Source organism: Melospiza melodia, chromosome 1 (genome assembly GCF_035770615.1).
Source record: "Melospiza melodia melodia isolate bMelMel2 chromosome 1, bMelMel2.pri, whole genome shotgun sequence".
NCBI classification, from domain to species: domain Eukaryota; kingdom Metazoa; phylum Chordata; class Aves; order Passeriformes; family Passerellidae; genus Melospiza; species Melospiza melodia.
In genome coordinates this window covers 42,780,433-42,802,693 of record NC_086194.1, presented here as the reverse complement: position 1 = coordinate 42,802,693, position 22,261 = coordinate 42,780,433, and the positions used below count along the sequence as shown (strand labels likewise).

Below are 22,261 nucleotides of genomic sequence, written 5' to 3'. Positions count from 1 at the left end.
TGTTACTAGGATCCTGCTCTGTATCCACTTCCTGATCCAGGATAACACACAGCTGCATAAACAGCTACCAGCAAAGCTGATGAAGCTGGAAATAAGCTGCCACGCCAGAAAGCCAAAAATATTCTTGTTTGCCTTGGCTGATGCCTCTGTGAACTACAGCTCAGAAAAGTTTTAACTCTTTTAAGTACTACAACTTACCAAATAGGTTCCCATTTCTTTTTCCATGTTGACCTGTTCATCTAATGACAGGTCCATATCAGTCTTTGTGGAGCACATGCGTTTCCTCATCCTCCTGTTGTATCTCTTCTGGAGCCAGTAAGGAAGCAAGGATTCTGCAAATTGGTTGAGGATCTGTGAAGTTATCAGCAAAGTGGCCAAGCTCTTAAGTTAAAAAAAAAAAAAGAAATGAAAATTAATATAATTGTGAAGAAACTATGATCATTTGCAATTCTGTGAGCTCAAGTAACACTCTAAGTTCTGTACTGTGAAAAAAAGGCCAGCCTAACAAACCTAGGAATAGCATATGAAAAGTGTAGATGATCTAGTTCCCATCCTTTGCTGTGTGCTGAAAAGGGCTAATTAGGAGTCAGCAGTCCAAATATTTTGTGTATCTGGTTGTATCTTGAAAACAGTACACCAAGTACAAAGAAGAGCAATGCATATTCAATATATGCCAACGACACTAACAGAACTAAAGACAGATATTTTTTTTTCTCTATGCTTCTCATTTCTTGATTTTACCTGAAAGTAGAGAAAATGTCACAAATATTATGTCTGGTATAGGTATGTAAAGTGTTTTGCTAGAGATCACTTCAGAGTAACAGAGGTCTTGAGCTGAAGTTCTTGTTGTACTGCTCATTATGTTCAGAACAAAAATATTTTCCTTATACCAAATTTTCATGCACTGGAGTGTGAAAGTTGATTTAAAATACCAACTACAAATCATTTTCGCTTTTATTTCTTCTCAGATCCTCACTGCAGTCGAACTTAATCACGACCCTATCCTCAAGAGTCTCTCATTAAGAACACTACAGAGAAGAACATCTTCTAACATAAAAGGAAATAGAGAGGAAATGAAAATTTCCCAGTCTCATCTGTGTGAGAGAATAATCAAATTTATTTGAAAACAGTTCCTCATTTATACAGAGAAAGAATTACTCTACTCTGCTATGATTCTGTAATAATGTTAGGGGAACTGAAACATGGAAGCTAGATTTCTAAGAAAATATAGGTGAAATATATTAATTGCCAAGTTTATGTTTTAGAATAAATATTGAAGTCTGTTCTAATCAATCCTTTATTTTCCTAGATTCACCAGCATTCTTAAGATGTTTTTGGAACTCACCTGCCTCAAAAGCTTCATATCAAACATCACAAAGGCAATGTAGAATAGAGATGCAAAACAATTTAAGAAGTTGAACTGCAAATAAAAATATTTGACTTTAGTACTTGAGCAAAAGTTCACACGCAGAATATCATCTAACTTAACAGCACCCTGACTAAATGGCTTCCATGAACATGTAAACTGCCCATCAAAATTTTCTTTACTCTTAGCTCAGAAGAAACACATTTTCAATATTGTTCTTACTCAGCTTTTCCACTTAACAAGCTTAATGCTCTCCTAAAGCAAAGCGAACAAAGAGAGCTACAACTGAATTACAAAATGTGGACATTAAAAACACATCACCTTCTACTTAAATTTAATTTTTTGGCAATTTCTCCAGATAACATTAGAAAAGGGATATATTGATCTTTATTTAGAGCAGTGACTTATTTTAAAAGAGATACTTTGTCAAAATATACGTGTTGGCTGATATGTCACTCAATCTCTAAAAACAGTCCTTTATATATGTTAGCTGCAGTTTATGTTTAATCACTTCAAAAGGTTTTATGGCCAAGAGAAATAGTCCCTACTTCTAAAATGAGACATAATTACAGTATTTAATCAAACTCTGAAGCTTCCTACATGCTCTAAGTGCTGCAGCTCCTGTTTTGGAGCTTTTGGCTAATATAGATAAGATTGGGAGTGCAGAGAGCCATTCACAGATTGAGAATGAAAACTGGGGGAAACTTACACTTGATAGTTCATAATTTTTTTAAATAATTTTGTATAAATAACCTATGGAGAAAAAGAAATGGTCCTAAGTTTTATGAGAAAGGCTACAGGAGAAGACAAAAGTTTAAGTGATAGCTACAAGAGTTTTAGATCCAGAGGTTACCAGCAACAGATGGGTAATACCAAGATTTAACACAAAGAAAGCCCCAAAACAAAACAAACAAACCCCAAATAAACACACACACATATACAAAAGCATGGTGAAGGAAATAAAGAAGGAACTCTAAGGAAATTGAGAAAATAAAAAAGGAAGAAACTTAAATGACCTTTTCAAAAAGGAAACAAGAAGATTAGACAAATGAAATAGATCTGGATCTGCTATGAGCTACACAGGAGTAGACTGACAGGTTGTCTGAATGTTAATATAGGAGGAAGTTAATAGATGAACTTTCCAAAATGTGGTTTACCATAAAATTGAGCAAAAAATAGCTCTCAGTTGAAGACAGGACCACACCAATTAAGAGAAACTTATATATACAGCATCCAATGAATGAACAATTCAATACAAATAAAAAGCCAACTCTCCACTACAAGAGAGGCATCTAAAATAGTCACCAGTTACTGCAACCATAACAGAAATCTTGTTTACTCTGATATTTGTGCTACTATTTGGCCTTGAGCAAAACTGCAGGTCACTGTGGTAATGCTAGGAAAGCACTAATAAAATACAGCACAAGCTGTCTTTTTAAAAGCTGCTTATATGACATACTTACCACTAAAACCTTCAGAATTAAGTGATTCTGATATGAAGATTCCAGCCTGTGATTTTCTAAAATAACAACAAAATTATTAATTAGTAAACAGCAGAAGCGCCTACCATTTAAACATTGCTATCCTAACAGTGAACAGACACTGTTAGTTCACATGAAAATTACTTATCTAATAGTTGTCCAACACTTCATGGTAGAAAGAATTTATACTGTACCAATACCTCACCTAATCTATAAAGCTAAATTGAGCCACAGTATTATCCATCCATATTTTTGACTACAACTCCAGTATGTTTTCAGCCACAAAAGTTCCTTCTTTTATCTATTTCTTACCCTGAAGAGCTATTTTATAAAACATCCATCACTCTTAAGGCTTAACAAAATGTGTCTAGTTATTGATTGCTCTTTTAACTGAAAACTAATGGGAATATATATAATGAAAAGTAAAAATAACAAATTTGATTCAAAACCAGTAAATGCTCACAGAAATATTCCCATCTTTCTCCAAGGAATTTAGATAAGACCCTACACTCTAAAGCAAGACTAGAGTATGTGAAGTTCAACAGATGCATTACTCATTCTAAATTGAGATTTTCAGTTCATTGAAGATAAACTGTCAGAACCTGATGGTGCAGGAAGGCTGATTTACTAGAGGTGAGAAAAGGGAAGTGGATGGGAGATTTTCAAATTTTTTCTGCTATTTTGCTAGATTGTACCTTTAAAGCCCTGGGTAAGCAGTAACTGGGAAGGCAGCACACCAGCAGATGTTGTGTCAACAAGGCTGAAAGGAGACACCATCACCTATGGACCTTGCTCAGGACAAACCAGCAGAGCTCTGCTCTGCAGGAGCATCAAGTTAGGCCTGACACATGAAAATGCACTCAAGTGACTGCAATTTTTGCTTTCAGCTTTCACTACACAATCAGCTTTCATGATAAACAGGTGCAAGAGGGGTGCTTAAAACACCCCAGATTGTTTCCCATGCTTTGTCACTTTAGCTGTTAAAGTCAGATACGATCTGAAAATATGCCAGGTGTGAGAGAAGATAGGAGAGCCAGATGAGCTTTTTAGCCTATTTGAGAGCATGGCAGCAGAAACATACTGGACAGCACAGAAAAGGCACAAGCTGTCAGTGTAGCAGGTTACATAAATACTGCCTCTGCTGAATATGAAACATCAGCTTAAACCCAAAAAAGTCTGGATTAAAAAATCCCTTGAGTCGCCTGTTAAAGACATTTTAGTCTATCAGATCAACATGACTGGGTATTTCACAGAAATGCCTTTTTTTGCAGTACAGTAAAAACGATGAAACAAAACAGCCAACTGAGCCCTAGCTATGAATTTTTAAATCACTATTTAAGTAAAAACCTTGAACAGTCACAAACAAAGAAATTGCTTGCTATTACTATCACGGATGTCAGCTTGAATTTGCTGAGCAAATCATTTTGGCAAGCATAACCAACCCCCACGTCAGCACCTGGTTTTATTCTGTCTTCTGCATCAACCTCCCTTTTGCTTTATCTTTCTTCTGTCAATTTTCTGGGTTTCCATCTTTAGTAATCTGGATTCTGTCCTGCAAATCAATGCCATATGGAGCTACATGAAGCAGTTAATTCTCCATTAGCTTAACTTATTAACTTTGTCTGAAAGTGACTTCATATGTCTGTAGAAGTGCTAAAATTCAAAATAAACACCAGCATTTCACTGTCCTTGTGTTAGGTTGCCAAACACAAGGCCCAATCTGTTAAATAGATCACACACACAGGAGGGGAAAAAAGGTAATCTCTTATAACATTCCTCCTGTTCTGAGAGTGCCCAGAGAAAGACATTTTGATTGGGATGTGGAATCCCAGTCTTTATTTTGTATATAGCATACATAAACACTCTCATGTGACATTCAGAGTGCGCTTAGATTAGGTTCCATTATCTCAGTCCTCTGCCCTCTGCACTGATGCACGGTAGACCCAAGCACACTAAGCAAAGCCAGGTTGTGGGTGTAACTTGCCAGGACAATCCCTCCTGCCATCCATGCACCTCTGAGCTCTTATCCTCATGCTCTACCCCCACCCCTTTTGCCATCACCATCGCTGAGACAGCCAGACAAAGAGCTAAATCAGGGAGGGGAAACTTCTGCACCAAAGGCAGAGAGAGGCTGAGGAGCAAGGCAGGATCCCCCCTTCTGATGGAATGTCAGACTCAGACCAAATTAAACCAAATCTGAAACTGCAATCTCACAAGACTCAAAATATAAGAAGTTAAAAAGGCCATCTCTTTTACCCTACAGCAAGAACCGACTTTGGGAAAGCTCTTTAGCCTTCTGTTGAACAAGAGCTCACAGTAATGGATTCTACAAAGAAAGACAGATTTTCTAATTGGAAAGAAGAAGAATGAACAACTTTCTTACCCCAGGATGTTAAGAATTCAGCAGCATACCGATAGATTAGGTTCATAATTTCAATGACAACGGCATAGATGATACTGGGCACGTACAGCATCAAGCTGCTGAAGTTAGACTCATTCTCTTTGTGATAATCCAGAGCCCACTGCTCCAAGTCAAAGTAAATCATCATCACGTACAGTGAGAAGTAGAGGCAAAGGCACACAAATGGTAAGGACACCAGGTAAATCCGTAATTGTCTCTTAATGCTTGAGTACATTGGCTCCTCCCTGCCAGTGACAGGATTGATCCCCAGCACGCCGTGGAAGCCTGGTCTGGGCTCCTCAAACTGTCGTTTCATCAGCAGCGTGCCCCAGCGGTAGGTCAGGATGGCGCACATGCGCTTCCACACCTCCAGAATCACAGTGGACCACAGCAGATTGAACGTGGCAAACATCACGTATTTGTCGTAGTCTTCCCACGCAAACACGTAATAGGGAATCCCAATGACAGCCATTGGAATCAAAGCAAATGTGAAGTATTCCAAGAAGCCAAAGTAGAGAGCAATGGTTTCACCAAAGTAGCAGCGTATGTCATCTGCAGAAAGAAGTAAATCAGCTAAGACTCCACTTAACAGAAATGTCAGTGCAATATCAAACTTGACCTTACATGAACTTACAATTTTTCATTGGCCAGAATGCTTTTTCTAAATAACACAATAAATATCATTGCTTTTTCTTTCTTCCTTCACCCTTATTACAAAAAGTCAGATAGCTATTGAGTTATTTTTTTAGTGTTACATATATACTCACATAAACAGACCATTCAGATGCAAGGAAGTCAAACAGATATCCAGAGAAAGAAAAAAAAAAAAAAAGAAAAAGCCCAACCAAAGAGAAAACACTATAATTCTTGCAGACAGAATTGATCACTGAATGCCATGGAGGGTATCTGATGTAATAAAAGCCACTTTAACAGCAAATGACACACAGTTTCTGAAAATTCCCACTGGCATATGTACTCCTGGAAAATAAATGTTTCAGGTTGCTCAGAGACAAAAAGGGCTAGCTGTTCTTTGACAATCCTCAAGGAGCTAAAGGAATAGATGGACTGGACAGGTGTATCAAAATCTTAAATCTTAGACACATCAGATAGAGTATGCAGGTTGAGATAATCTCTTCAGCAGACAACTGATACATGAAACACATACTTGCTGTACTCACTAAGTTTGTCTACTCAGGTGCTACAGAGACTTAAAAAGTGCACTAACAATGGGTATATTTCATTACAGATATATTACCTCCAAGAAGACATGTCACTTATCTTACTAATAAAAAAATATAGGATTATTATTCATATCATCTAGAAATTATTAGATACAGAAAGGCCTACCAAACAGTTTAGAACGCTGAAATCTCTTGTCTTTGCCTGCTTGGACAACCAGATTGCTTGTATGCCACTGTTTTGTATTTACTAGCTTAAAGAAACAGCCATAGAAGCATGACCACTGAACTACCACAGTGCATTACCTCAGTAATAAACTACCATCAAAAAAAACTCACATTCAATACCAGAATATTCTTATGGCTTACAAAACACTACAACAGAAGTTTACAATTGTCAACCAGATAAAGTCTCTGAAAGCAAGAAGGAAAGGTAAACAGACAGAAGGATCAGCACTCCAACATCCCAGTCAATCAAAAATTCATTGACAAATACATTCAAGTGTAGGTCATTAGCATCAATTCACACTCCAACATGAAAGACATCCCTAAATTAGTACACACTTAACAGGCTCCTGGGATTTACTTCAAAATTTTGTATGGATTCAATGCTGGTCCAAAAAAAATCCCCTTTCTGACATAAACAAAAGAACAGCACACAATAAGGCTCCTAACACAATACTCTAGAGGCAGGAATTATCAAACCAGATCTTTAACTTCCTGTAGCTCAGGAAAGAACCTCAAACAACTGCAAGACCCAGAGATTTATAATTAGGCCAGCTCCCAAATGCTTATTTTCTTATTTTTAAAAAAATTTTACAGGTTTAGAGTTTAGAACTTAACTTTCCACATTGCCTGACTAAAAATTATATTCATTTTAAGATTATTCAGTGTCTAAAGTATACTCCAGTGATGCTGGCATGCAACAACATAGAGTCTTCATTCAGACACTGAATTTAAAACAAACAGTTGTAAACACAATTTTGACACACCTACAACACAAAAAAGCTTTGGGAATTCCAGACACGTGGGAGCTTGGCAAGAGTCAGTTTGAAAAAACAGTCTTGACTTGGACCATTCCTGTTTTACTGATGGGTGGGGAGAATTTGTGATGTGCAGAATGCTGTTACATGGAAACTCACAGACCCCAGACTCTGAAACCACCAATTCTGCAAGTCTACAATCATTTCAGCATGTCACACAGGAAACACTAAAAGAGGAAAAACTTGTCCAAATGGTAAAAGAGCAGTGGTCTGATTTCACAACTCCACGGCATGACCACAATGCAAAGGCTGTTCACATACCTAAAGGTTGATAACCAATTTTCACTCGGCCATACCAGCTGTGAGAAAGCTTCTTCAACTCTTCTCTATCGTGCAGAGGGAAAATTTGAATAAGAATACCACTGGTCAATAATCTTCTCACTAGAAGAGAAAAGAAAAAATAGATACCTGGCACTCCTTCACAGGATAGTGAAGGTGACATAAGTAAACAGGTTATGTTGTGTATTTACCAAGCCTAAAGTCCGTTCAAAATAGATCTAGCACTCAAATCCAAAAAAAATTGTCTCATGTTAATTAAAACATTGAGAGCAGCTATACCTATTCCTGCAAATACTGTGCTGCCCACTGGAAGACAAAGAGCAACGTTTTTACATATAGTAACAACTCAACAGCTTTGCAATATAGCCAGATGCAGCTTCAATAGCAAAAAGTGCTACAGGTCAGGACTTAAATGCCACATGCAGCTTTGCAGAGATAGCCACAAAGCCATCATGGTACTAATTATAGGAAAAATACAAAAAAACCCCTTTGAATTACCAGTTTACACTAATTCATAAATTTCATCACATCTTCATTGCAAGCAAACTACATATTCCTCAATTTGTATTTAGCTTTGTTATGGAAAGCAATACTACATGTGTGGATAAACAATTAACAAACTGCTCTGAAGTTACAACCATAGAAAAAATAAAATATATTAAAAAACAGGGAGGCACTGAAGTGTGACACTATTTCATTATTTCCCATCATCATCTGCTTCACACAACTAGAAAAATACTTTAGCTATATACAAAAATCACCAATGTAAACTCATCTGTCATCTACATTTATTTACGTTTTTGAACACAGTTTTTTTGAACAAAATTATTAAAATACATTCTCCTAAGAATCTGTAGCATCTCTGCCAACAAACTGCTTTGAGCTACCATAAAAATAGCACCAGCTCTCATTGCTTCTTTCTCCCATGAAAAGAAAAAGCTCTTAAAGCAAAGAGGAATACCAGTGAAACCAAATAAATAAACCTTCCTATTTTGAAATTTGTAACTCTGGAGCACTGGTACTCATTCCAGTATTTTTATACAGAAAGAATCAAAATATACAATCATGTAACTTAAATAATAAATACTTTTGGTACTAATTAAAAATAATTGATAACACCAACATGTGCAAAAGCTACTCAGCTGAAGAGAACATAAGGCCAGAGCCCCAGCCTCACAGAACAACTCAGGGTGGACAGCCCTCTGGAAGTAATCCAGTCCACCTTCCTGCTCAAGATAGGGGTGGCTTAAATCAGGCTGCTCAGGGCTTGTCTAGCGAGGATTCAGAAGCCTCCCAGGACAGTTACCAACAATCTCTTTAAATATCTGATCAAATGTTTGCTTACCCTGTTGAAAAAAATACTTTCTAGATACCCATGCAGAATTTATCTTGTTGTATTGTGCATCTATTGACTGTTGTCCTATTCTGAAGCAGTGAAAAAACAAATTTGGTTAAAAACAGTGGGACTTGAACATCTGAAGGACTTCTCTTCATTAAAGGAATTTTTTTTTTCACCATGAACACTATCCTACATCAACTCAGTGAGTTAGAGGCAAGAAACTACATTACTTACCAATTGATTTTCCTGGGTACAGTTTTGCCTGAGGATATCCAGGGATCATTTTTTCATCTCGGGCTCTCAAATTTTCAAGTTCATGTTTGATGATGTACTGACATTCTGCCATTGTAAGGAAATCATGATTGTCATCTAAATAAAAAGGAAGGTTGCATGAAATGGTGCAGCACATGGATACAATCCTGGCAGCAAACAACTACAAAAAATTACCAGAATCAGGAAAAAAAAATTACAGCAATAAACCCATGTCAACCCCATCATCATGGAAAAAAGTTAAGATTTTCTTGACATAAAAACAATTTTTTCCCCATTAAGAATTAAGAAACTATAGGGATTGCCCTAAATACGCTAAGTAAAAAGCTAATATATCAACAAAACTCTAATACAAAGAATAACAGTATTTATAGTTTAGCTACCACCAGAAAGGCTACCAAGACAACACAGACTGCAGGGTTTCTTTCATAGGTGACAATTTCTCTGATTGCACATGGACAAAACTAAAATTACACTTGTGTTTTTAAAAAGAAAAAATACCAGGAGATACAGCCAAAAATATGTTTACAGCAGTTGGAAATCCAGCTAATCCTAGAGATTCTGTTAGCAGTGAAATTTGTGACAGATTTGCATTAATAATGTAATGGCATTAAAGAAATGGAAGTGGCACTTTTGCAACTGACAATTCTTTTGAAGGCTTCCTAATTTCAGGAAAGCAAGGTCACAAAACTGAAGACACTGCAACAGTTATTGCACAGCAGTGGTATTGAGCAAAACTGCCACTGAACAACAAAACTTAAAAATTGTCTGAGACAGACCCAAGAACCTTTGTATTGAAAAATGTGGTGAAAGGCATCCTTCAAACAGGCATAGTAACAGTATTAGCAATACTAAGCTGGAACTCCAATATTTACCTGCAGAGTAAAAAATGAGTTCTGCCACTGTAAGGGCATTAAATACCTTACAAGCAGCACATTTAAAAGGAAATGTTCCTGCATTGGCATTCCCACCAAATAAAAGAGTAAAAAGGAACGGATCCACTAATCATGCCCAAATCCCACTGAATGCATCTGTAGTGTTAATTATTGTTTGTTTGATGTGTACATGTAACAGAGAAAAATGCTTCTATTTTTTCCAACTTATTTTAAGATCATAAGCCTCAAAATTGGCTCACAGAAATTAAATTGCTCCATTAATTCATAACATGGATTGATAATCATAAAATCATGTTTATCAACTCCTTTTCTTGTCTTTTTTTCCAAGGAAATCTTTCACACAAGTAAGAGACTATTTGGAGCATAGAAAAGCATGAAGGAAAAAACAAGCAAAAAATTAAAGTCATGTGAAAGAAACCAAAATTAATTAAATTTCCATAGTTAAAAACAAGTATTTTTTTTATGGCTTGGTCTTCCACTTACTGTTCACAGTTACCATTCCAAGGAATAGAAAGACTGTAAAAGATTTAGCAGCACAATTGCTTATAATCTTTAGTCACCACCTTGCAATGACAAAGATTCCTACCATTGCTTACCTGCATAATGTTTGAAAGTTTTTCTACTGCTGTAGGTAAAAGTTCTCATTGAGTTATCACTGCATTCCTTCACCAAACCTACAGCTTCAGCTCCCAGCAACAGCCTTAAGTGGGAAGCTCCAACTAGATAAATATTTTCGACTCCATTTTCTGTAACCAGTGGTTTTATCAGTAGCTGTGCACCTTTAAAGTAAACAGGGGTAAAATAAGAAAGAAAATACATTACAATTATGTCTAAAAGCCCTAGCATTTTAGCATCCAATGTATTGGCTCTAGCTAACAGGACTGCTGAAAATGTCTGTTTTTAAGGGCACAAAGAGTTAAGGTTTCAACAGTACTTGACATAGGTTCTTCAGAATTTTGCAGGGTCACCCCCTGATTTAGCCTGTTTCCGTTGAAGCACTCTCAACAATGAACTGGAAGAATGAGGACTGTTTGGATCTATTCCCCTAAGGCTCACACCATAAAAGCAAGAAGTGCTTCTGCAAACACTTCAATTGGTTTTAAGGAGACTAGATTTTTGAAGCAGAAACATCCCTAACTTGCCTAAAAGAGGCCTGAAAGCAAATCCACAGCCAAAGTCACAAATCCATCAGCCACAGAAATATTACTGACCATAAGCTATAAACTACAACAGCCACAAATAATGACTTTTTTAAAAAAAGTTTTTAAAAAGTCCAAGGAATTACAAATAAATTAGACTAACTTCAATTACCAGAAGCATACCAAAATGAGTAATGAAATATTGCCTTTTTAGGACCCTTCATGCTAACAAAAATATAAATAAAACCCAACATGAAGTTATCAAGATTAAATTGCTACTACATTTCTGCAAGCAACAGGAGAAACATGTCTAGACAACTGCTTTAAAAACTGAAATCAAAACTACATGGAAACATAGGCAATCAGGGCTTCAGTGCAAAAAACTGAAGAACTCTTGAGCTCAACTGGCATTTGACCTTAAGCTAATGTCTTCATTAATAACAGGGTTAAGTGGGTTAAAAAAACGCAAAACAACATTGGCAAGCAATCATTATACCACAAATTCTCTGAAAACTAATTTTCTGTAAGCCTTCATATTATGGTGACAGCCAATTTGAATTCAAAGTGCTACAGAAAATCATACTGTACTCACCTCCATTTGCCTTTTTGTCCACAATTCGTTTAGTGAACCATTCTATGGTTTCTTCTTTGGTGCCTTTTGCAAGTTCAATTACTACCAGGGGCCTGAAGTTAGACTCAGCAGTATCCAAGAAAGACCAGCTTTCCACCATCTCTTTCCTTTTTCCCGCCATCTCCTGAGAGCTTCCTAAGTACAAAACCAAAATAAAATGCAAGTGCTAAAAAATAGCTGGTACAAATCTAAAACCAGCAAAACTTTACTGAAGTGAGTTACACACAAGTCTGTGCTTATCAAAGGCATAGGTGTGCACCAGGTTGAGTAACCTCTGCAGTTGTCAAGATGTTACTGATCTCCCATGGCATGTAAGTCCTACTCTCTATGTAGGAAAACTGCTGTTGCTATGTATAGCAAAGCAGTACTGACAGGAAAGCAAATAAACAAATTAAAACAAATCAATAAGGTGAAACTATCCTCAAAAACAACAGCCTGCTACTTCTGATAGTATATTTGTCAGCAAATGAAAACATTAACTTAGTCAAACAGATATTTAAAAATCAATAAGCTTCTTGTGGTAAGAGTATGCAAACACATTATAAGGAAGAACCTTCTCAGTTAATCTTGTGAAGCTTCAATCGTACCAAGGAAATTTATTACCATCTTGGGTAGGTGAGTAAGACACCTATCATACTGACAGGCAAATTACACTCAAAGCACTTAAATGACTTTTTGGAACCTACATACCAAGTGTTCTGTGACAAAGTCCATCTGTAAAGCACTGACAGGACAACTTTATGTGTAAATATTCCAAATGATCTAAGCAGGCCTTTATAGACTCACAGACCCACTGAGGCTGGAAAAGGCCTTCAAGACTGAGTCCAACCATTAATGCAGAAGTTCCAAGTCCAAGACCACTAAACAATGTCCCTAAGAGCCACACCTACAGAGCTTTTAAATACCTTCAGGGATGGTGACTCAACCATTTCCCTGGACAGCCTGTTTCAGTGCCTGGCAACCCTTTCCATGATGAAATTTTTCACAGAATTTTAACGGCCCAGCTTGAAGCCATTTTGTCTTGTTTTATCACTTGGCAGACCCCCACCTTGCAACAATCTATTTTCAAGTAGCTATAGAGAGTGATGAGGCATCCTCTGAGCCTTCTTTTCTTCAGGCTGAACAACCCCAGCACTTCTCTTTAGTCTTGTTAACAAATTTTGTATGAATTATTCTACAGAGATCATTGTATCATGCTTCATAAAACAACTTAGAGATGTTGATATAAAACAAATCTGCGACCTAACCTACTCCATTGAAAAAAATGTTTAAAAACCCAAACAGATTTAATTTACTAAATTTAAAAGTGAGGGGAAGGTTTGGTGATTTTGGTTTGGGGTTTGGGGTATTTTTTTTATATTAACTTGACTGAAGAAGGGAATTTACCCACAGCCTTTAAGCCTTTAAGCAGTTTCCCCACTCCTGTTAAAATATTAATTTCTAAGGAAGTTGCTTTAAGGATGCAGTTCAGCTTCTATGACCATTATACTTCTGTGATTCAAGGACAAATCAGTCTCCAGTATTTATTATAAATTATCCTACAAAATACAGTGATACTGTAAACATATGCATATCATAATAAACAAGCATATTCAGCTTGTCAATTTCAACTTAGAGAAGAAAGCTTTCAAGGCAAATTTCAATGGGGCTTTTGGTTAGTTTCACTTGCCTTTTCACAGGCACACAGTTCTGCAGCATACAGATTTACAGCTCTGAACCCAAGTATTCATATCTTTTAAAAAATGCACTGGATTAATAAAGTATTTTTTAAAAATTCAGATGTGTGTCTGTATAAACAGAATGAACCAGACAGAGGAAAACATAATCAGGGGTGAGGCACTGTAACTGAGCTTGTCAGTGACTGTCTTGACAAGTCACTGCACCTTAATGCATCACTATCCACAATCAAGGGTTTGCAAGGGTTTGCTAAAATTATGCCTGACACATTGTGTATATTGCCATTACTAAAGAATGCAAAGAATGAAAAACACTAGATAATTATTAAATATTACCTACTGGTTATTTGCTTTGCAGAACAGTTATCTCTTGAAAACAGCCTTTTTAATAAACAGTGTGCTACTCAGTGAACTTGGCTCCAATCATTTATTCAGAATCATCGTCCTTGGCATGGTGACCGTGAAAGAATCACAGAATCAAAGAATGGTTTGGTTCGGAGGTACTTTAAGGATCACTTAATTCCAATTTCCCTGCCATGGGAAGGAACACCTTCCACTAGACCAGGTTGTTCAGAGCCTGGCCTTGAGCAATGCCAGGGATGGGGCATCCACAGCTTCTCTGGGCAATCTGCGGCAGTGCCTCACCACCCTCACAGTAGAGGACTTCTTCCTAATATCTAACCCAAAACTACTCTCTTTCAGTTTGTTACTTCCAGGCTTATTACTACTGAAAACTACAACAGAGTAGACATACTCTTCCAAATCCTGTCTGCATGATTTCTACATTTATTTTCCTAACAGGTTGTCCAACGCCCAGCACAGACTCTATGGGAGGTAATTTAGGACGTAATTTGGCCTGTTCTTTCATCCTACACACTGTGCAACCAGTGACAGACCCAAAAGCACAGAGAACAACCCAAGAGGGCCCTCGAAGCCCCGAGGTCCTGCTCTCACGGAGTGGTTTGGTGGCGGTCACAATTTGTTAGGTTGGAAAAGACCTCTGGGACCATCGACTCCAACCCACGACCGAGGACCACTCTGTCATTCAGGGCAGAGGGAGCTGCAGCCCTCTTCCATGGGGTGTGGGTGCACAGCGGGTCAGAGCCAGGCTCACCGCCCGGCCTCCACCCGCTCGGCGGCCCCAAAGCCGCCGCGTCCGGGCCGTGGCCGCTCTAAGGCGGCGGAACACGGCTCCTTCCCACTGCCAGGCTGCGCCTCGCTCTCCTTTTTTAGGAACGCAAATACCGGGGAGGAGAGCAGCCCGGCCGGCCCCGCCGCCAGCACGGCCGGTGACTCACTGCCTGCCCCCGGCCCGGCCGCGCTCGCCGCCCCGCGCCGCTCCCCCGCCGCCGCCCGCAGCCCACCGCGGCCGCTAGCACCACCCGAGCGCTGCCGGGGCTGTCACGGCCGCCCATGCTCGGCACTGGCTCCGCGCCGCGGTGGGGTGGGCGGGAAGGGCGGAGGCTCCTCCCCTGGCGGCGGCGCAGGCATCGAGAGCCCCTTGCCGCGGAGCGCCGACCGCCCACTCCCCACTCACCGCCGGTGCCGGCTCCACATCCGCTGGGCAGGGCGGGGCTGAGGCGGGCGGCGGCCGCAGGCACCGGGCGCTGCCAGCACGGGCTCCGGGCCGGCCCAGCGTGACACCGCCCGCCGCTGCCGCCGGCCACGCCCCGCGCCGTGGCCCTTCCCGGCCCGGCCCAGCCCGGCCCCGCCGCCCCTTCTGCGGCCTTTCAAAATGCTCCAATGTCAGCGTTTTAAAAATGCTCCAGTTTCAGTGTTTCAGTAACGCTCGTATGCACCCGCCCGCTCTCACTTTATCCTCTTGTTTATTTCCACCTTTTGCTGCCTTTGCTGCCTCCTGTGCCAGAATCACAGGATCAATTAGGTTGGAAAAGGCTTCCAAGATCATCGAGTCCAACCTATGACTGAACAGCACTGTGTCAACCAGACCCTGGCACTGCATGCCACGTCCAGTCTTGCCTTAAACACCTCCAGGGACGGTGACCCCACCACCCCCTTGGACAGTCCATTCCAATATTTATTCATCCTTTCTGTCCAACATAAACTTCCCCTCGTGCAGCTTGAGACTCTGCTCCTCTTGTCCTGCGCTGATTTCCTGGGAAAAGAAACCAACCCTCAACTGGCTACAACTCCTTTCAAGTGGTTGTGGAGAGCGATAAGGTCATCCCTTGAGCCTCTTCTTGTCCAGGCTCAACAACCCCAGCTCCCTCAGCCACTCCTCATAGGACTTGTGTTCCAGACCCTTTACCAACTCCATTGCCCTTCTCTGGACTCACTCCAGCACCTCAATGTCCTTCCTGAATTGAGGGGTCCAGAACTGAACACAGCACTGGAGGTGTGGCTTCACCTGTGTTAAGTACAGGGGGACAATCAGTTCCCCACTCCTGCTGGCCACACTATTCCTGACAGATGTCAGGATGCCATCGGCCTTCCTCGCTACCTGGGCACACTGCTGGCTCATGCCCTTCTCTGGACGTGGCCCAAACCTTCTCCTGGAGCTTGAGTTATAAACATCCTGCACTTCAGTAGGATATTTTCCAAACATTGTTTTGTACAGGAAAAGAGATCATTTTTGCATTTTGACACCAAGACTTATGCAGAGAATATAGTTCCAAGCATCTATTTGTAGCTAGGAAGGGAGAAGTGTGACTGTAAAGCAGTAGTGGCAAGCAAAGGATGTGGCCAGCAAAGCATTCTCCCCTGCAGGGCTTGGAGAAAACTTTTCAGCATATTTTGATATAAATAGAGATATTTGTATGTAAATTTTGTGACGAAATTTTGATTTGTGTTTGGTAGCAAGTGTAAAATACTAGATTTTGGTGAAGAATTTTTCTAGTCTTCATAGCCAATGAAGCAGTGAGGGTCTAGGGCACCATGGAAAATGGGGAAATGCGAATACTTGAAATTTAGGAACTAGAGACTGCAGTGGAGAGTAGAAGACAGACACCATCTGTATCAGATAGTTTGGGCAGAATGTCAGACCTCTTAAACTGTGTTTCAGTCTTCTCCAGCTTCCAGTGGCCTCACCATATAGTTGTTAATATCTGATTTAGTCATCTCTGAGCATCAGCTACTGTGAAAACTCTCACTTCCTGAAGAAGTAGCATGGCAGTAACAGAAAGGTGAGTTTAACAAAAAGGGGGCTTTAGACCTTATAATTGTGTTTTGCATGTTGGATGTCTCCAGTTACGATGCATCTCACGAAGATCCACAATGTCTTCATGGGCTTTGGGCCTCTGGCCTCCTTGGCCTGTCATCTTCAGTCTTCTAGTAGTTTACAAACAATTATTTTTAAACTGTCTCTGACACCTCCTACATTTATGAGTTTTCAGTGGGGACTTGACATTATCCAGTTACTTTGGCCCATGCAAACAGTCATCCAAAATCAATCTCTTTCCTGCTATCAAATTAATTTTTCTCTTGGACAAGGTCATCTTATGGCAATATTGCTTGATGAGACTGTCACATTTCCTCAATGTCGTGTATCCACTAGGTGTCACATTCTTGCTACGCAATGAATTCTTTACAGTCACACTCTCAGTTTCTCTCTACAAAGTTAACATTTTGCTAGCCATGCATAACAGTTATCACATAATGCTGTATTCACAGAAGAAAAATAGGATTCATAAGTGGAAACAGTCTCACCATGCTGGCAAAAAGTAAATTACGTTGTGCCAATCAGTGTTGTAGAGGCTAGGAATTTGCTCTTAAGAGGATTAGCTAATTTCAAGATGAATCGGTTGTGCCCATCCTAAATTGCAAACTGCACTAGCACTATAGCTAAATATAAATCCCAAGCTTGTATCTGTTAGTGACTGTCTCTCTTAGTGACTGTATCTGTTAGTGACTGTTTCTGTTGGTGGCTGGACCTGTAGTCCAGCCTTGTGATTCTGCTAGCTGATTATAGCATTTTCATGGTCTGTCTCTGTCAGGCACCACGCAGACTGCAGACATTGTAGAATGGATGAGCTGTGGTAAGGCAGGAAGAAAAAGGGGGAAAAAAGAGAGACAAAAAAAGACTCCATGAAAATTTCAAGAGCAGAGGATTTATTTTTATTCTGTGGTTAACTCTCTTCTCCCTGGACTAATGACTACCACAGTACTTTACTAAATAAAGAACACATTAATTTACTGTGAAGTGAAACTGGCTTTTACACCTGGTTGAAACTTTGAGTCATATTTCGGGCACAGTTTAATGGCTAGCTGAGCCCATCCAGCATCTCACTGCCACTAAAAGGGTGATGAGATCTCACTCCCACTCCACCATTATCATCTCCTTCTCCTTGTACCCACATTGTCAGACCTAAGACTCTGCCCCACACTTAAGCCAACTCTGGCATTCACCAGATCCGAGTCCATTCAATTTACCAGCTCCAAAAAAAACCACCCACTTTTGGTTTGTTTTGCTTTGTTCTCTTTCTGTGATTTAAATAAACTCAGATAAAGGTTAAAGAGCTGGTACAAGAAAACACCTTTCCATATAGCAATCCTCATTAATTCAAATGCATGTAGATATATGTACAGCATGACAACCATATTTCACATAGTCACATAATGAGATTAATATTGACTCTTAACTGAAGTCATATATAATAGCAATCATTCTCATAAGATTTACCTTTATGGTTTTGAGCCATACTGGAACACTGTGTTGTCATAAAATTAAGGAGCAACTAACAGCAGAATATCCTTTCAATTCACAGGCTAATGACATATTAGTTTGAGTGCAAAATGGATGATGAGGTTCCTACAGTTTAAGGCTAACATTAAATTACCTTATTATGTTATTAATAACAATTGCATTAAAATTTTAGTAATTAAATTTCAATTAATGTGTTTGTCAGAGTAAGATACAGTGACATTTTACCAATTTTCAGTGACATTTTTTGTCAGATTATAAGGGATCTTTCCAAAAGTGTTATAAACATTATTAAATTGCATTCCTGCAAATGGAGGGTAAGTTATTTTTTGAGTCACACTTGGCACAATTTTTACATTCTGATAGAAATTTTAATATAAGTGTGTTCAGGCAGTACAAGCACTGTTTGTGTCAAACTATGAAAGCTTTGATTCATAAACACTGAGCAACAAAGCTGATTGTAATCTGTAAGGTACAAGGAAGACACATCTCTTCCATTTCACAGTGTGTCCATCTGATTAGAAACATTTAGTTTTTACTTAGGTATCTATTTCCAAATAAGATCATCACAGAACAAAAAGCCCTGTCCAACAAAATGGAAACAACATAAAAAGAGAAGGATCAGCCTGCCTAAGCCAGGAAGAAGTGAGAGAAACCATTCTCAAATTATTACCAAGGAGGACCAAGGAAAGGATAAAACATGCGTAAGATGTCATTCATCATTTATATGTGAAGAAAAATAAATTTAAATTTAGGCAAACAGCATCCTAGCCTGTGCCAGAAATACTGTGACTAGCAGGAATAGGACAATGGTCTCTCCCTGGACTTTGCACTGGTCAGGCTGCACCTTAAGTCCTGTGTCCAGTTCTAAGACCCTCACTCCAAGGAAGACACTGAGATGCTGGAGCAAGTCTAGAGAATGGCAAGGAAGCTGGTGCAAGGAAGAGATCACAAGTGCTATGAGGAACAGCCGAGGGATCAGGGATTGTTTAGCCTGGAGAAAAGAAGACTCAGAGGAGACCTTATCATTCTCTGCAACCACATGAAAGGAGTGTGCAGCAAGGTGGATGTTGGCCTTTTCTCCCAGGCAACCAGTAGGACAAGAGGAAATGGCCTCAAGTTGCACCAGGGAAGGTTTAGATTGGGTATGAGGAAAAATTTATTCACTGTCAAGGCTTGGAATAGGCTGCCTAGGGAAGTGGTTGAGTCACCATCCCTGGAGGTATTTAAAAGCCGTGTAAATGTGGCACTTAGGGACATGGATTAGTGATGGACTTTGCATTGCTGGGTTAACAGTTGGACTCAATGATCTTAGAGGCCCTTCCAACCTAAATGATTCTATCTTTATTGCCTCAGTATTAGAGTAGCCTGCACAGCTGGGCAATATGAGGGAGATCCAGCAGTCAAGTGATCTTTATGTTTTAAGAAAGTGAATAAAGTCAGTAATTTTACTGTACATGGAGAAGTGTTTCAAAATGTCATCACAGAACTTTGAAAACAATGCATGTTTTTTGATTTTCTTTTGAGATGCATGTGTCAGTGTTTAGGATGCCCCAAATAACTGGAAAATTGGGTTACAGAGCCTCCCTGAATTTGTGAAAATAATATATGAATTCATGTAAAAACTTCACAATTAACCACTGGGGTCCAGTTAACATAATTGTGATAGTGTTAGGAGCAAAAAGGCTGAATTTTGCTGCATTTAGACAAATGGAGCCATGAGGTAAATAAGGTTACAGTGCTTCTGATTAATCTCTATGGCCTTCTGTTTCTACTAGCTATCCCTTAATTCCTAAAACAATGTAGTTTACTAGACTTCACCATCCACCTGCTGTGGAATAGCATACTATATCCTGTGATCACCGGCCTACTCAGAAGTAAGTCATCACTGGAATTTTCAATACATTCAGTTGGACTGCCTCCATTACTGAATGGAGATACAACACCTGATTGGCATACAACACCTTTTTTTTTTCTCTTACCTGGAGACTTCATCAATTGTAAAGGCTGCATTTAGCATGTCCTGCAAAAACAGGAAAAAAAAAAAAAAAAGCTGTGCATTTTGTATGTTTCAATTTGAAGATAATTTTCTTTCTTCGCATATTTTGTATTGTAGACAACGGTGTCTATCATTCTACCTGGGCAGGAAATACTTGGGTTATCTGTTAGTGCATGGCTAGAAACAGTAAATTGGTTAATTACTATGATTTACTGGCTAGCATAGTTTAACACATTCTAACAAAATGTGCAGTCTGGATTCCTTGGCAGCCATGATGCCATGCCTGGGGCTGTGCCTCAAAGGGGCAGTCCCTGACTATACTGTGTGATGCAGCCTTGCAGCCTTTTGTGTTTTTCAAATACCTGTTTTAATAATATTTCTGCCTGGATTTAGGAACTGAATAAAGATTATTCTAAAAAGCTGAAAGAGCTTGAACAAGGTTTGGGCACGTCAAGTTCAGGGATTTGTTATTCAGCAAAAGTCCTTCCAGCCACTACCTTCAAAGTAACACTCACTGAAGATAACAACATGATAAATCCCCTTCCAGTCCTATGCTGAGGGCTCTGGATTATGAATGGGAATTGCTGTAGGAGGGCTGAAGAAGTTAATGATTCCAGTTGTCTTTCACCTCCTGTGCCTGAATTTAGCTGTTGGACAACCGCAGCATGAGGCTTTAAGGCAAACCAAAATCAGAGACAAGGAACACCATCAGCCATTCCAAATGACATCAGATATGTACGTGGTGGTTTTTATCATGCTTTGTGAACTATTTAATGTGTTCTTACAGACAACTTCATGAGGTTATCTGTATTGTTTGTAAATGCCACACCTCTGTATAATCCCTTTTACTCTAATTTTTAAGTAACTTGAAGCATAACTTGGGAACTGGTCTTTTATGGAGCTCTTGATTATGAAAAGATGAGTTTTGTAGGTTTTCTAGCTGGTTCTTCATAGTGTCATAAACTGATTTCTCTAGGGAAATACATTCACTTATATAGTTAGGCAAGGCTGTAGCACTGACAGACTGCTGGCAAAGCAATTGTAGATTTGACAGCTGTCCAACCGTTTTGAATCTAAAGACACTGAGATCTGTTTTCCTTTCTTGCAATGTACATGTTGCACTGTAAGATACATTTCCCAGCCTGGATATAATTTCTTTGTTTAACTGATATTCCCTAGTATGAATTGTACACCTGTTTATTCTCACTATTGCTTGGAAAATAATTAAACTGTAAAACTACAAAACTACAGATATCCTACTGCTATTAATTGCTATTTCTAAGGGCCCAAACTTGTCATTATTACTGATGTCAGTCTAGTTTTATGTACTACATCTACATACTCAGATTCATATCTTCACCTTCATTTTCAGGTGACCCCAATTACATGCATACAGGTTTTTAGTCATCAAAGACTTTAAAACAGAAATTAAAATTGCAGGCCTTGAATAAATCAATCTTAATTTTTTGGTCAAAATAAAAAATAAATGTGATATAAATGTGATCACTGGACTTCACAAAATTATGGCCCTTGCCCCCTTAGAAACCAACAACACCAAGAGAAGAATATTGAACTAATGAATATAGCACCATTTGAAATGTTCAGTGAAACATTTTAGCAATCACTGAAGTAAGACTAGCTATTAAAGAAAAATGGGATGAGTCAAAAGAGAAAGCCTTTTGCCATGAGCTCGTCTACAGCATACTGACAAGAAAAGTACTGACAGAACTAGGAGGTGAGCATATGCTATTGTTAACTGACTGCATGTGCTGATCTAGTTCAGCATGTACTTTTGGTATCCAGCTAGTTCCTTGAATGCAAAGTCAGGTACAGTTTTTCAACATCTGCGTTCACGTGGGTCCCAGTGCTGTCATCAAATGTTCAGAGCACAGGGTAATAAAGA

General features: G+C 39.2%; 1 protein-coding gene across 3 annotated transcripts in view; it reads right to left on the bottom strand.

Annotated features, from left to right (window-relative positions):
* Positions 1-15,318, bottom strand: part of ANO10 (anoctamin 10) — a 130,699-nt gene extending 115,381 nt beyond the window's left edge. Inside the window, exons 1-9 of one of the 3 annotated variants that reach the window (XM_063155344.1) lie at positions 15,237-15,318; positions 11,985-12,158; positions 10,850-11,032; positions 9,322-9,456; positions 7,731-7,850; positions 5,231-5,800; positions 2,830-2,885; positions 1,346-1,420; positions 199-381 (exon numbers count right to left, since the gene is read on the bottom strand). In XM_063155344.1, coding sequence (XP_063011414.1) covers positions 199-381; positions 1,346-1,420; positions 2,830-2,885; positions 5,231-5,800; positions 7,731-7,850; positions 9,322-9,456; positions 10,850-11,032; positions 11,985-12,144 — 1,482 coding nt within the window. In that variant the 5' untranslated portion in view covers positions 12,145-12,158; positions 15,237-15,318. Of the gene's footprint in view, positions 1-198; positions 382-1,345; positions 1,421-2,829; positions 2,886-5,230; positions 5,801-7,730; positions 7,851-9,321; positions 9,457-10,849; positions 11,033-11,984; positions 12,159-14,035; positions 14,159-15,236 lie in introns of those variants that run through there. The other 2 variants (XM_063155363.1, XM_063155353.1) reach the window with 2 other exon arrangements.
* Between the last annotated feature and the right edge of the window lie 6,943 nt (positions 15,319-22,261).